The sequence below is a fragment of the Salminus brasiliensis genome, chromosome 1 (assembly GCF_030463535.1).
Source record: "Salminus brasiliensis chromosome 1, fSalBra1.hap2, whole genome shotgun sequence".
In the NCBI taxonomy this organism is placed as follows: Eukaryota; Metazoa; Chordata; class Actinopteri; order Characiformes; family Bryconidae; genus Salminus; species Salminus brasiliensis.
The window spans coordinates 21943588-21959560 of NC_132878.1; the positions used below are offsets into that span (position 1 = coordinate 21943588).

The 15973-nt window shown below is 40.4% G+C and overlaps 1 protein-coding gene across 3 annotated transcripts in view; it reads left to right on the forward strand.

Moving 5' to 3' along the window:
* The window catches only part of clip2 (CAP-GLY domain containing linker protein 2), a 44940-nt gene that overhangs the window by 8769 nt on the left and 20198 nt on the right, over positions 1-15973 (forward strand). For all 3 annotated transcript variants that reach the window (XM_072674505.1, XM_072674512.1, XM_072674521.1), the window contains exon 3: positions 3366-3910. In XM_072674505.1, coding sequence (XP_072530606.1) covers positions 3366-3910 — 545 coding nt within the window. The remainder of the gene's footprint in view (positions 1-3365; positions 3911-15973) is intronic.

Genomic DNA, 15973 nt, shown 5'->3' on the forward strand with positions numbered 1-15973 from the left:
AAATTCAAGGAACTGTAGTGTCCTTTGACCTTGCGCAGAGCTGCGGCAATTTGCTAAAATATGAGTTATATGGTCTGACCAGCTCTTAAGATCGTAGATCGTTGATTGCATATTTAGGCTGAAAATCAGCCGATACTGGTACATAGCTAATCTCTAGAAAGTAATTTATATTACGTCTATTATAAAGCTTTTTCTTACAAGTACTTTGCTTTAGGGAACATGGAGGATTTGTTAGTCACACCTATTTGGTAAACAAGCTGCCAAAGTTAGCTAGTTAACTAGCATAATCTATCCCCCCCCCCAACTGTAAAAAAAATGACACTTTTTGCAACCTTCATTTCAAACGGGTGCAGGTATCTCATAGCCTAATTAAGAACTACTAAAAAAGATTCATTTAAAAAAAGAAAATACTATGTAAAGAAATACTACAAGATTTGATTTCTAGTAATAATTTAAATAGATTTGGTGCAATTGATAATATATATTATGTCACGGTTATATAGAGGTTCAGTACAAGGTAGGAAATTCATTACGGAGGCTCTTTTGCTGACCTCTTGGGCACATTATTTTATTTATTGGCCAATGAGAAAGAGAGAAATGAGTGGTGCAGGCCCCTCTGTTCATTTTCTTTCTGTTTGGCAGAGAGTCAGCATTTGAGTCGTCCTGTGTGACATTTGCTGTATAAGCAATTGTGATCTCCCACAAAGCCACTAGCTGTGGTTCTCCCACCGTAGGAGTCGTGTTTCGATGACATCTGCTACTTTTGTGCCCCTTCCCTACCTGCTATTCTCGCTGTGTCCTTTTCTCCTGGCAGTTTCTCTGTGGATGCTCGGGTTTTCACATCTGCCGCAGCGCACTGTAAACTATTGACCTCAATAACGGCATGAAAGCAGTCCAAAGCTCGCAGCATGACCCGTCTGTCGGCTAATGGTGAAAAGCAGGCCAGTGTACTGCCAGCTACCTTAGCTTTTAGCACTTATGATGGCAAAATGTTGATAGGTCAGTATTATTAAGGGAGTAGAAACAAACTACTATTAGGAACTACTAGAAAAATGTATCAGAAACTATTAGAAAATGTATTCGAAAAAATATTCACAACTACATGCTTGTGTTTGACAAACGTAATATAGGAAAATATATATAATAGTGTACAAGAGGGCTTTTCATAGGCTACATAAAGACATATGTTATTGGGAAAGTTGTTATGGAGAGCTAGATGAAAAAAAATAAAGGTAGGAATGAAGCGATATTACAAAAATGACATGATGAAGACTTATTATATTTGTATTTGTGTTGTGGCACCTTTCTCCCCTAACCTTCTTTAAACATCTCTGTGACTTGAGCTACAGTAGCCCCTCTGTCAGTTTAGTCCCTATGGGATAGCCTTTGTTGCCCTCACACACTTATGAGGCTCCTGGGGTGCAGAACTCCCTGATGCTGATTTGTGGTTTGTCCCTGCTCAGACCTACAACAGGGTGCTGACCAGGAGCACCATGCAAGCCTTTTTATTTTGGAAATTCTCCAACCCAGTCATCTGGCCATAATGATTTGGCCTTGTCAGAGTTGCTCACGTCTTCCTGCCTGCCCATTTCTTCTGCATAATGTAGACAACATGTTGTCGACAGGACTCAACTGTTCAGTTAATGACTAATGTATTCCAGACCTTAACATGTGCTGTTACGAGATAATAAATGTTGTTAACTTCATCTTATAATGTTTTGGCTGATACTGGTTGTTCATAGCCCCTCTATAGGTAGTCTGTGTCTTAATGATGCATGTAATTGTTCAGTATTTTAGAAGTGCTGACTATATCCATGTTTTTATAATGTAATTTATCTCAATGCCAACATACCATATTACATATCAGTACTGAGATTATGGCACCTGGAATCGAGTATTTAGAGATTACCTCTGATTACCTGTGTACACCCCAACCTTGATTTCTGATTGATTGTCTTTTGAGAGAGAGCGAGAGAGAGAGAAAGGATGGATAAAGAAATCCATTATATTTGCTTACATCCGATTCCAACAACTGTGTCTGTCAGTCTAGGAACATATGGGAGCAATTGGGACACAAAAGCAGTTATTATTCCCCTCCCCCAACCAGGGAACATCCTGGCACCAACACTGCAACACACACACATCTCCGTGGCCCAGCAGACCACATGCTAATTAGTCTGTCTTGCTCCCATATCACGGTTACATCCAGCGGTACAGAATCAGCCATAGTACACAGCTGCACGCGTCAAAGGCTGCAGAGGAGAGGCACTGAGGTTGATAATCTGTGTGTTACGGCAAAATCCCACTGACCCAGATTCAGAAAAATTAGGGTGTTGCTCAGCCTGGCATGACGTCTAACCATGATATGGTGCAAATGGTGCAAGCCAACACTTTGGTGCAGTGCAGTGAATGAGCTGTGTTAGAAGTGAGTTTGGCAGGAGGATCTGTGTGAAAATCTTAAATCTGAAATCGTAATCGACTCTTCCCTATGTGTATTATACACTCACCACGCCCCAATATTTATTGGCATTGATTGATCTAGAAAAGAAAACATGCTTATTAGCTTCACACATTGTATTACACACAGTTTAATTTATTAGTTTATTTAAACTTTAAAAATGCACAAATCCCTTTCAGTCAGCAGAATCAATCAGAAGAGGCAAAGAAACAACACAGCTTTTATTCCTAAAATCACCATTTTAATCATTGTGAAAGGTGAAGAAACAATAAAAAAACAAATAAACAAATGTTAATGTTGTGGTTGAGGCTTCATAATTAGTCCAGATGATGTTGGCATAATCATTGAGAGATCATAGGTTGGATCCCCAGTGAAGCTGCTGCTATCCAGGGCCAGGAGTCCCAAAGAACACAGTTGGCCTCACTCTTTCTGGTTGGGTAGGATGGCTCACCCTCTTTCCCATTACTCAGCGCAGGGCTAGTCAGTGTGGTTGTCTATTACCTAGAGGAAAAGAACTGGCAGCCAGGTGTTCTCCTCCAAGTGTGCTGTCCTGTGGTGTTACTTTAGCAACAGTTTGAAAAGATGCCTTGCCTTATGTGACTCAGAAAGAGATAGAGGTTTTCACCCTCCCAGCACTGGTTTCAACGTGTGATTGAGAGTATTCTAACTAATGGAAATAGATATAATAAATATTAGGGTAAAAAAAAAAATCTTGACTTTTTGGATTGTGCACACTAGCCTGCATTCTCTGCTATTTGCATTATGTTTTAATGAAGTATAGTAACATTAGATGGGAAGTGTAGGCATAGCAACGATTTTTATTGATTTATTGTTACCTGTTTAATCAAGTTGTTGTTGCTGTCAAAAGTTGCACTTACTTACTTTATCAATGTGAATTCTTTTACAGATGCCCCACACAAACAGACAACCCCAACCCCCAGCAGCAACGCCTCAGACAAATCCAGCTCTAAAGCATCGGAGGTGGGCGACGAGGTGGTGGGTGACTTTGTGGTGGGCGAGCGCGTGTGGGTGAACGGCGTGAAGCCTGGCTGCATAGCCTACCTGGGAGAGACCCAGTTTGCTCCAGGTCAGTGGGCCGGCGTGGTCCTCAATGAGCTAGTGGGCAAGAATGATGGCTCGGTGGGCGGCGTGCGCTATTTTGAGTGCCAGCCACTGCAGGGCATCTTCACCCGGCCCTCCAAGCTAACCCGCCAGCCTGTGGGCGATGGAACCGACGGTCAGTCGGGTGATTCGAGCGCTACTCAGAACTCCCAGACGCAGGCGGGTGGTGCCAGTACAGGGGCGACTGGTCAGCGTGTGGTCATGCCCCTTCGAGAGGGTGTGCTGAACAGTGCTGTGAAGACTGGCAACGAGTCCGGGTCCAACATGTCTGACAGCGGATCAGTCAAGAAAGGAGGAGAGAAGGACCTGAGAGTGGGGGACCGTGTGCTGGTGAGTTGTGGTGTTTTCAGTCATGTCTGGGGAGTGTTTAATGGCTAATCAGTTTTTGATCTTCGAGCACAGGGTTACTGGACACAATATAACTATCAAAGCCTCAGAATTGTTGTCGCTTCACACTAATACTAATACTAAATGAACTATCGTGGACAAAGAACACACATTCATCTGAAGCAATCTGTGACATAGCATGCCTGACAGGAATGAAGGCAAGAAGGGTCTACTACGAGCCAAACTGGAGCTAAAGAAATTGCACAGAAAGTGGGTAATAGCAAAGCACTTTTGTAAGTTGCTCTGGATAAGAGCGTCTGCTAAATGCCATAAATGCAAATGTAAATGTAAGTGAAGCCAAAATGGAAAAACCATGTGTGAAGAACTAAGTACAGCCCATGAATCAGCAGCTTGTAGAAGCACATTTAGCAGCAATAAATAAAGTAAAAAGATTTTCTGTATCACAGTTTGTTCTTGAGGAATTTTGACCCACTCTTCTTTGTATCATTTCATTGGGGTTTGTAGGCATTCATTAATGCACAGCTCTCTAAAGGTCCCGCCACAGCATTTTAATTGGGTTGAGGTCTGGGTATTTTTTTTATGTTTATGTGATATTATATATATGATACTTTAATGTGTGCCTTTGCAACACCTTGATTCTTTCTTTACAGTCATTCTGGTATAGATTTGCTGGTGTGCTATGGGATCATTGTTCTGTTGCATTATGCAGTTTTGGGCAAGCTTTAGCTGTGGGATTGATGGCCTCACTTTTGACTCAGAGTAGTTTAATATACAGAGGAGTTCATGGTTGAGTCAATTACTGCAAGGTGCCCAGGTCCTGTGGTTCCAAAACATGGCTAAATCATCACCCCTCCACCATCGTGCCTGATAGTTGGTGTGAGGTGTTTGTGCTGATATGCTGTTTGTATTTGTTTTGCTAATACAGTATTACAGGCTGATGTAGCTAGCAAGTAATGGAATAACTCACTAAGTAGCATCATAGAATAGAACATATATATTATATATTTATTTAAATATGGCCTGATAGTGCCCCGTTTATAAGAGCTATCTATCTGTGTCATGACTGACTTCATACAGTACTTGCCATCGATCTGCCTAATCTCTGTCTAGATGGAAAGTTCTACATGTCAGCTTTTCCCTGTTAGGTAATAGACAGCATGCAGTAGCTGCCTGTTGGACTGTGTTCTCCTGATTGGCTTTGGGTCAAATTGCCTTCCATTTAGCATAGCACTGGCTAAAAGCTTTCTAAGCAGTCAATAGCGTTAATCAAATGGGATTACTAAGGGGCCCCCACCCAATGATCAGTCATTGATCTGCAGCTCTAGCTGCCAGACTGCATGTTTTTGCCCTGGCTGACACTGGCTTCATTTCTTTTTTCCATCAATAACAGCTTCACATACACATACACCAGTCAGCACCAGCCCACTGTCTGTCAGGATAGAATTACACAATAGGATGCCTGTCTGTAATGTGTAACTACATAGTGTATATTGGAGACCAGTTTAGGGTTTAGGTGTCAGTTTATTGCTGGAGGTTGCTGTGTATGGATGCATTATGATTGCTAGTGATCAATAACTTTAGCATTAGTGTTGGGCATTTTGAGTAATTTTGTGGTTCAGCACGCTAACGTGACCTCTCAAGATGGATTTTCGCTTTAGTAATTTCTTTGCTGGTGTGGCCAGGAAAGGTGACAGTGGGCAGTCCTGGTGTGACTATTTCAGACACTGGTTTGTGCTTTTAAGGTTTGCAAATCTGCAGGGTCAGCTACATGAACTTGGCACAGGGTGAATTTAGCTAATGCTCCCATGTCCTTTTCCATTCAAGTGAATTGTGTTTTTGCCAGGTAAAACATATTTCTTTTTAGTCTGACTGTGGCTTAAAACTAATAATAATAAAAAACTGTCCATTACTACAAAACTAAAGAAGACGCACTGATTTGATGGATATTTTAGTAGTAGTTTTAGTGTCACAGACTGAAGATGACCTCTTATCATTGGAGATGATTACAAAATGCTGTGTAGTCCCAAACTAAGCTTACTTTCTGGCCAGGGAACTGACCTAGAGGTTGCATGAATATTCTGGTATTTATTAAAAAATATTATTATTATTATTATTATTATTATCTTAAAATAACTTCAGCCCACCTTGTGATGCAAATAACAGTAGTATCCAATTTAAAATATCTAGATACCTAACAATGATAATTTCACTAAAAATATATATTTTTATGAAAAGGCCAGTGCATTGCTAAAGATTGCTACAATACTGACATGGAAACAGATAGCAGTAGTTGCTAGGCAGGAAGTGGGTGTCCTAAAAAATAAAGCAGGGGTTGAGATCATTCTGTCAAACAACAGTCACATGGTTATTTAGCACAGTTAGTGTTCTAAATTATTAGCCGGTAAAACTTCTTTTAATCAGGTCCTCAAAAAGAGCAATATGGACATCAAGGGCCCAGGTGCTAATGTCATAGATCAGAGTGCTGAAGTCACAGATCAAAGGACAATACAACTATTACTCACCCCTTTTTCAAGTTTTCAAGATTCTCTGATAAAACTGATGAAGATCAATGCACACACACACTAGTGAACTAGGGGCGGTGAGCACACACACACCCGCAGCGGTGGGCAGGCAACTCCAGTGCTCGGGGAGCAGAGTGGGTGTAGGGCCTTGCTCAAGGGCCCAAAAGTGGCAGCTCGAACCCACAACCCTATCTCTAAATGATTTCATATTGGCTCTGTTATTTTTTTCCTGCATTTAGTCATGAATATGTCCGGCTACTTTGTATCATAATATGTTCACTCATATAACTTAGAACTCTCATAGAGAAATATTCTGAAATGTGAGGGACGTGTCAGTGGGTTGATCGTAATTGTATTGTCCTTCTGTGGTTTCATTCTCTTGTTCCTAGGTGTTTAGGTACTGTGTGGCTGTAATTGAAATTAGATCTGCTGCTGAGAGGAAAGCCATTCATTCACATTCTTTGTTTAGATTTGTGTACAGATCTGTGCTATGCCGCAGGCGGATTCATTGCCGTGTTGGCCCAGTTCATGACTAATTCCCTCATTTCACACCCGGCACGTCTGTGATGCATAGTGGTAAATGATTAGGGTGTTGACATCTAATATGGGTGTTAGTCATGATAAATGCATGTATGTAATGTAGTGTACGGTATATTTAACGCCACAGGGAACCTAAGCCCTTGTTCGTAATTAGTTTTAATGTTGTTCACACAATGTACTCACACTTTTTGTTCTGGTTCTATGCACTTTCTGGACAAAAGTATTGGGACATCTGCTCATTCATTGTTTCTTCTGAATTCAAGGGTAGTAAAAGAAGTTTACCCTGCTTTTGCTGGATAAACTGTCTCTACTGTTCAGGGAAGACTTTGTACTAGATTTTGGAGCAAAGCAGTGAAGCTTTTATTGTATTCATGACACATGCATTAGTGAGGTCAATATGTTGGATAATCACCACCCCACCCATCCCCAACTCAACCCAGAAGTACTGGATGGAGCACCATCATTCCAGAGAACACAGTTCTACTGCTCCACAGCTCAATGCTTAGGCTGGGCCCTCTAGCCCAGGCCTGGCATGGCATTAAGCAGCATGGTGCCAATAGGTTCATGTGTATCCAGAGAGTCCTATTCTATTGCCAGTACTTCTTTACAGGGACTAGACATTTGGGCATATAGTGTAAAATAGAAATGGTAGCAGCCGAAAGCCAAAAACAATTAAGCCAAAAACGTTCTAATAATAAACCATTAATGTAAGTTAATGTAAACAGATTTTATTTTGAATAACATTCCCTGGTCCATTCATCATAAATGTTAAAGGCAGCTAACTATAAAATGAAAATGGTACACAAACGGTAATAGTACACAAAAGTCACGGTTTGGTTCACACTGCATTTTGAATCTCACAATTCAATACAACAGAAAAAGCAACAGAATCTCCTATTTTTTTTTCATTCGTTTTGAACAGTCATGCAAGATACAGTCTGTTCCACCTAGTGTTGCGTAGTCTCTCCTGTGGTAGTCGGTATAGCCTGCAGTGCGTTACTTAAGTAGTAAATTGTAAATGTTGTTGTAAATGTTTTTTATGCACCAACCCCACAACTGCCCAACAACGCCAGCACACTGTCCTCATCTGATCCACTACTGTTTCATTCATTTGAAATAAAGATGGAAAAGGGCCGTAATATCAGTGATATATATTATTTTCAGTTGTTTCACTGGAAAGCAGAACATCGAGTGATAATGACAATTGAGTGTATGTTCTCTCTATGTGTGGCAGCGTGAGGGAGAGTGGGAGAAGAGGAGAGGGTGCGGGAGCCAGCTTAAGATTGCTGGTTTGCACTTGTGAAATTTGGTACCTCATGACATTCATTAATCTTTGTCCATCATGTGAACCCTTCACCCATAGTTTACGCCTACTGTGCATTTTCTATATTTGTTGTTTTATTATTTAGTATGGTTATTTAAAGACTGTATTCCAGTGCAGGCTGCAGTAGAATTCCAGGAGAAGGATTCCTTACTGCACTGTATTCCCTGTTGTTTATCCCCCTAAAGCCGTATTGTATTACCATGACTGCGTTATTGCATATGAAGGACTCCTCAATGTCATTTTACTCAGTAGAGTCTGCACCCGGACAGCTTGCTTCTTCTTTCATCTGCTTTTTTAACTCCAGCCTCTCTTGGGGGTCCGGGGGTGTATAGAACAGCAAAGCAGTGATTTGTCAATGCCATGCAAACTCTGAGAGCTTGGGGCATCATTAGGTTGTTGCACACTTAACTTTGCGCGAGCAGCATTTTCAGAGCAGATGCCGTGGAGGTGTAATGGTGCACACAGTGAATGACTTCGGTATACAGTGCAATACATGGTTCTGTACGAGTTCGGTTTAAACTTTACCTTTTAATGGCTTTCAGCTCAAGGTTTCCAGGTGGAACTTGGTTCTACATTACATTCATTAATCTTAGTCCAAAACCATGTCCAGTCCCGTACCAAACCATGATGTCTGTATTGTGACAGTTCCACTAGTGCAGTTCCTAATATGCAAGAAGGTTCATGCACAGCAGTACAAGCAGTTGTGTACTATACTAAAACAAAGGACTATTTTAATACAGTGAGTTATACAGACCTTTAAACTTTATCTTTTTCATACAGGGATTATTTTAACTTCTGGCAGTGCCAGCTCTGCCCTTTCATTTAGAAGTACAATTTCCATGAAAGAAAACTCAATGTTTCCCTTACCCAAAATGTCATCATCAGAGCTACAGTTGTGGTCAGAGTGTTCATATACACTCATTACTGACATGATGATGACTTCTGATTATTTCTATGAACTTTGTTTTTTTTCTAAAATTAACAAAATTATTGGTCAAAATTATACATACAGCCTCAAAAATATACATGGTTAAATATACGTGGTTAAATGTCCCTTACATCTTGACCAGATGCTTTTTGTCTGGCAGAATTCTGGTTGGATTTTTGACCATTCTTATTGGCAGAATCGCGTTGTAGAAACACCCCACCATTCTTCAGAAGTGTACCATCTTGGCGAGAAACTGTTGGTTACAGGATGCAAAACGGAACTGACGTACGTGTTGATGTGCAGGAAAGTTAAATCTCATTGGTCAGTCTGGGAATGCGCATAAGGGTGCTTTAACACCTACCTTTTGGTTCAGACTTTACAAATTTTTAGTTTGATCCCAACCAAATTAATAGATAACATGAACCACGGTTCAAATTTTGGTCAGACAAAAAGAGGTGGTCTCGGTTTCGAACGACTGAACCATGGTCCAGTTCATTTGCAGTGTGAAAACACTTTTTTTGGATGGTTCGGACTTTAGTACCAATTACCAGAATAGTGGACCTGCCAAGACTTGCAGGATTGCTTGCCGTCTTTTTTCTCATTATCTGTCGGTTACAATATAATTGCTGCAGAACAAGCACGTTCGTTTGGCGAATTTAAACTAGTTTCAAATACTGTGCCTGAAATCGGTGCTGCTGGTATAAATACCACAATATTAGCAAGAAACTCACAATTCAATGAATCTGTTTGTTCATTGTATCTGTAAAAGCTACCTTTTGAATTGACAACATATCGACATATCCGAAGCACATCCTTCTACAAACCAATCAGTGTATAGGAAGATCCTGCCCACAAAGGTCATAACGCCAGGACGCAGGCATAAGATGCAAAGTTATTAAGTGCACTTTCAAAAATGCAGTGTGAAACCAAAACTAACTAGACCAAATATATACAATGCTACAAAGGGACGAATCTTGGTTCTGACCTTGGTCTGGACTTTCAGGTGTGAAAATGCACTTTAGTGAAAGGTGTAAACAAATTGCAGCCAAAATATAATGCAAGACAAACAACCTCACTGTATGTTGGTGTAGACTCTAAACATAGGGCCCTTGGTTTTTGTGGTCAGTTGATGTGAAATATGTGAGTTCTTTTCTCTCCACGCTGCTGCTCTCTGAACTGAACGTACTGTTTAGTGCCGGTTGAAAACCTGAAGAGGCAGTAAGTGTTTCTGTCACGGTTTCGTTTTCTCCAAAGCCGTGACTCAGGAGTGAAAGTCGTCCCAATGGTTTTGATGAAAACTGCAGTTTCCTATTTAATCACTATGTGATCACAAATGTTTTATTTTCTGCTCCAAAGTCTGCTCTAGCAGGAGTAGTTATACTTAAAAAAAAAACATCTTCAGAGTTGTTTTCTTATTCCTAGCCACTGCTTTAGTGCCAAATCTTCTGCTCAGACACTTTAGACAGGTAGTCTGAGGAGCAGGATCGTGGATTAAGGCAGCACAGAGCTGAGGCTTATGCAGATCATCTGCCTGATGTCAATTCTGCAGTATACTGAAAAGAGGGTGCTGAGGCTCTGTGTGTATGCTTGTGTTTGTTTTTGTACAATTCAGGACGAATAAATGTTGAACACATGCTGAAAACAGGTTTAAATGACCCAGACTTTTATTTGGTAAAATATATATATTTTAAATTAGGTTGCAGATTAGAAAGTTAAATATTAAACATGAGATATTGTTACAAATGAAAAATCTTGGACACTCCTATTTAGAAGGCATATTTTGATGATTTTGGTGAACATATGTTAAAGCAACAATATGTAACAGTGTTAAAATAACAGGTTCAAAATGTTTTACTAACTTGTAATAGGAACGCTGCTAACTGTGCTTTATAACTCTGGTGAAGCAGGCAGGACAATGCTCACGAGTGGGCGTGTCCTGATCCGACTCAATTTCTCATTATATAAAATGTCTTACCTAAGTTGTGGGACTGTGTTATTTATAGAAACACAAAGATCGGGTTGGATTGGTATTGGCAAACAGGCAGCATTAAGGTACTCGGATCGGATCGGGGGGCAAAAAACATCCCTACTCACGGGAGCTGTGTATCCCAAGTCATATTTGTGTAAAATCCTGTACTGTTACAATACCACGTTAATCCACATGATTCTTTCACTTCAGGTTTTGTATCTTTCAGCATGTTATATGCAAATGTGCCGCAGGCAGGGGGAGAGTCATTTGTCTTCATTGCAGTAAGCCCATGAGAGAAAATACAAATTCTCGCAAAATACTGCTTTAAAATAGGATAATTAATAGTAATTGTGCCCCCAAATGTTTGCATTAGCCTGTATGCATAAGACATATGGGACACACACACACATATATATATATATATATATATATATGATCTCATGTCCTGACATGGTACAAAAGCTTCCTCTGCTCTCAGTTTGGTCCTCTAGGTTCAAACAGTACTCCCACTAGGAGACAAAGGAATGCTGCTTTCCCCACATCCTTGGGTCACGCAGTTTTGTCAGATGTTGTGTTACATTTGTTTTTTTTCCTCATCAGTGAGTCATTTATACTTAGACTTTGGGGCTGACTAAGCAGTATTTACACGATAATGACCAGTTTAGACGGGACGTTAAAGTAAACATCTCCAGAGGACGTAGGATGGTAAGAACAGGAGTGAAGGAATGACCTTATCTGTGCTGGAGCTGTTCCTGTCTAAACTGCCACGTCAGTTAGGCACATGGGCCACACTCACACACACACACACACACACACACACACACACACACACACACACACACACAGACTGTGCTTACAGGATCTGATGTGTCAGTCTGGATTTTTTTTTTCGCCAGTCTCCTGTCGTTGCCTCCAGATTTCCAGACAGAAATACTCTATAATAGGAGCAAGATGATGATAAGCGTCTTTGGGTTTATCTTAGGTATTATCAGTACTTCTACAACTCTGAACAACTGAGCATACACTGCATGTCCAAACGTATCCAGACCCCTTTTCTAATTAGTGAATGCAGCGACTTAAACCTTTTCACTTTCACATTTTTTATAATCATAGAAAAGCACTGGCAATTGATTTGGGATGCTCTGGAGCGGCTGCACATGAGCCTGAGGTCACCATGATGCCTAGAGCCAGCTAGAGGGGTGTAAGGCTCCTAAGCACAGTATATTTGGGATGAGCTGGAGCTAATTATTCAACATCAGCACCTCTGATTGATTCTGTAGTGGCTAAAAGCAATAAAATCCTCTTTGCAAATTTCCAACATCTAGTGTAAATACTTCCCAGAAAAATAGAGTCTGTTGCTGTAGCTACCTGATAATGCCATTGTTTTTAAAAGGAATGTGAAATGATCAGGTGAATAGAAACATAAAATATATTTAAACAAAAAAATAGTAGTAGTAAGAGCATTTATAGAGAGCAACATCAGCAATCCGTGTATAGTGCAGAAACTGCATAAACTATACAGTAACAAGCAGATGCCTGGATATCAGCTCGTAACGTAGTTATCTTATTTTATTTATTTAACCCTTTAGCAAGAACGGTCTTAGCAGTGGGATTTGCTTTACCTGGTCCCTGGTTAGTTTGGTCCCACCTGTGGGGTTGAAATGTTGGGTGTAGAACCTTCAGTCCACTAGTTCATCTAACCAGCTTCTCCCGGCTCACAGCCTGAGTTGATTAGAACGAATTTGCCAGTCATACCAATCGCATGCTTGCTCATTTTACGCTCCATGTGCTCGTTTAATTGACCAAGAAGTGTATCTAAGATGCTAGTTAATCGTGTGCTCGTTTGACCTTTGCACTCAATATTACACTCAAGTGATGTGTTGCCCCTTATGATATGCAAAAACAGCATGGAAATGTTTGCTTTGCTTTTGGTAATGTAACCACCTTGTTACCTAACCTCAGTAGAACATTTCAGACATTAAATTCAGAGCAGATTTATGACACTGTAAACAAACACGGCTGTCTTCACAAGGCTGGGGTTGTTCTTTAGTTTCTTACTTACATTTTCCAGCATTTCCAGTTCCAAAACCTACTTTATCTAATCAGTCCTTCATTCATGTAAATTGGTGAACCTGGTGAACAAATCCATAGTGACTGGAGTTCACAGTGAATTCAGCAACCAAATGTGTAACCAACATGTGTCACTCTGATGTTACACATTGTGTCTACTGAATACTGATTGGATGTTTATTTGCATTTAGAAGGCATATTTTGATGATTTTGGTGAACATATGTTAAAGCAACAATATGTAACAGTGTTAAAATAACAGGTTCAAAATGTTGATGCTTCACTGACTTGTAATAGGAAGCACAGCGTCTCTGTTGTTGGCACTCCGGGGTCAGCACGCTGCTTACTGTGCTTTATAACTCTGGTGAAGCAGGCAGGACAATGCTTACGAGTGGGCATGTCCTGACCCAACTCAATTTCTCATTATATAAAATGTCTTACCTAAGTTGTGGGACTGTGTTATTTATAGAAACACAAAGATCGGGTTGGATTGGTATTGTAATTATTCTAATGTCATGTAATGTTTATGCAGGCAGAAACCTAATTACTGCCGAGAAACACATTTTCAGGGCTGCCTGTGGCTTTTGGACAGAACTTTATTTGCACCAAGGAAAAAGGAATTTTCTCTTGAATTAATTGAATCATTATGCTGATAGTTTGTCATGTACAGTACATTTTTAAAATGTGCTCTAGCATCCAGCCTATTCACAAAATGATATTTTGCAATATGTACCATGTATCATTAAAATGCCTTGAACTGATGTTTTTCCATATCTCTCAGCCTTGTTTCTACCTGAAATGGAAAGAGACTTTATTTTTAACGTTCGTCTAAACAGTGTAACCATACTGCCACATGTGGAATGAGGCTGTCTCATCTGCTTCCTGTCTCATAGAAAAATGAGGAGTTGCACAAACTCGCAGAAGCCTAATCCTTTTTCCACCATTTTTTTTAGTTGAAACTCAGGGGCCTTAGAAAGAGGAGGAAAGATAGATATACGGTATATAAATAGAGTTCAGAGCACTTCAGTGTCACATACTGTGTGAAGTTATCTGTTCACACAAAAGCTCTTCTGTCTGAGCCTTTGGCTGGAGGATATGACACTGAAAGCTGTGGAACAGTGGCCCAAGTCCCACTCAGTGCAGACCGGACAAAATGTCTTTGTTTCCCGGGCAAGGCCGTTGCACTGATTCACCACTTTTAAAAAGTAACACATTATCTATTGGCATGCAAGCGTATATCGGATAAACCAGGTTTGTTTTAGAGCAGTGCTTCTAAAGTGTGGAGAATGGGTTTTGTTTGGATTTCACACTCCCATAGCGGTTTTGAGCATTTACCCATGACCACAATTTACAAAAAATAAATAAATACTAAAATTCCTCTAAATACTTTTTTTTTACTTTTTATTCCAAAACAATTCAAAACAGCGTTCGTTTTAATATTTCATGAAAAAATACTTCTGACCTGTTCTAGTTTTTACACTGGAGGGGTGGGATGGATGACTTCATGCTTCAGTTCTCTGGAATCTGTAATTAGCTATTATTCCTGGTTTGCCGGCTGGATGTCTGAGTCTTGGAAGGTGGCAATCAGTCTCTGAAGAGGGTTTTAAAAGTTTATCTTTCTTAAAGGTTTGATAATGCAGTGTTCTTAGAGCTTTGTGATCAGAGGAATATGCATTGCCAGTGAGGATTCGCCCCGTATGTTTGAAAGACCTTTTCAAATTTCTGTGTTGGGCCGTGTTAAACGCACCGGTGTGAGGTGGTCACCCCGGCTCTTGTCAGTCTTTTCAGAAAGTGTAATTTGATGTTGCTTTTTTTTAACAGCCACATCTTTATGGTGCTCCAACTGTAAATCTGATTGTAAACAAAATTCCATGCACCCAAATAGCTAATGGACAAGTAAAGAGGCATGTGAGGGGGTGGGTTTTATCATAAATGTTGCAGTCATACTGTTGTGTTTAGTTGGATTTAGTGCCATTTAACACTAAGAACTTTCCAGGGCTACACAGGAGTAGGAATTGGGTCATCCTGGGTCATCACAGTGGGCACACCAGTTATAAAGGCAAGGACAATAAGAAGCCCCAGAATTGTACTTTGAGTCACTTCCCCAGTTAGCTTGTGCCAAATAGAGAAACTGACCTGGTAGCGAACTCGCTGCCTGTGGCAAGATGCAAACATGGCATGAGGTCAGGTCTGACACCTTGCTTCACAACAACGGACAAATGATCTTTGTCAATGCTTGTCATGAAAGTGCTGATAGTAGATAGATTGTGGGGAGCCTTACATAGGCAATGAAGAATACTCACTAAGGCTTTCAGGCTGGGTAGTAAACTGAGCAGTGCCAGATTTAGAGTTATTTGATTTGCTACAAACTCTTGTGCTATTTTGCTGAACTGAGGGAGCAGATTGTGGTATCAAAAAAGAACTGTAGGGGGCAGAGAGGTATTAAGAGCAATAACATTTGTTTCTTTCTGCTGTTCTTAGAAGAATGTATTTAAGATATCACAAAAGGGACCTGCTGAGTTCACAAGCAAAATTTCTAAGCACTCTCTGAGGTATCCTATCTGGGCCATGGACTCTTTTTTATTTTGATTACTCTCAGTTTAGTTTACACCTCCCATGGGTTGATCAAGGGTAACATTTACAGAGTAGACTAAAATGCCAGCAAGGCTGACACATCAAGCAAGACCAGTGAAT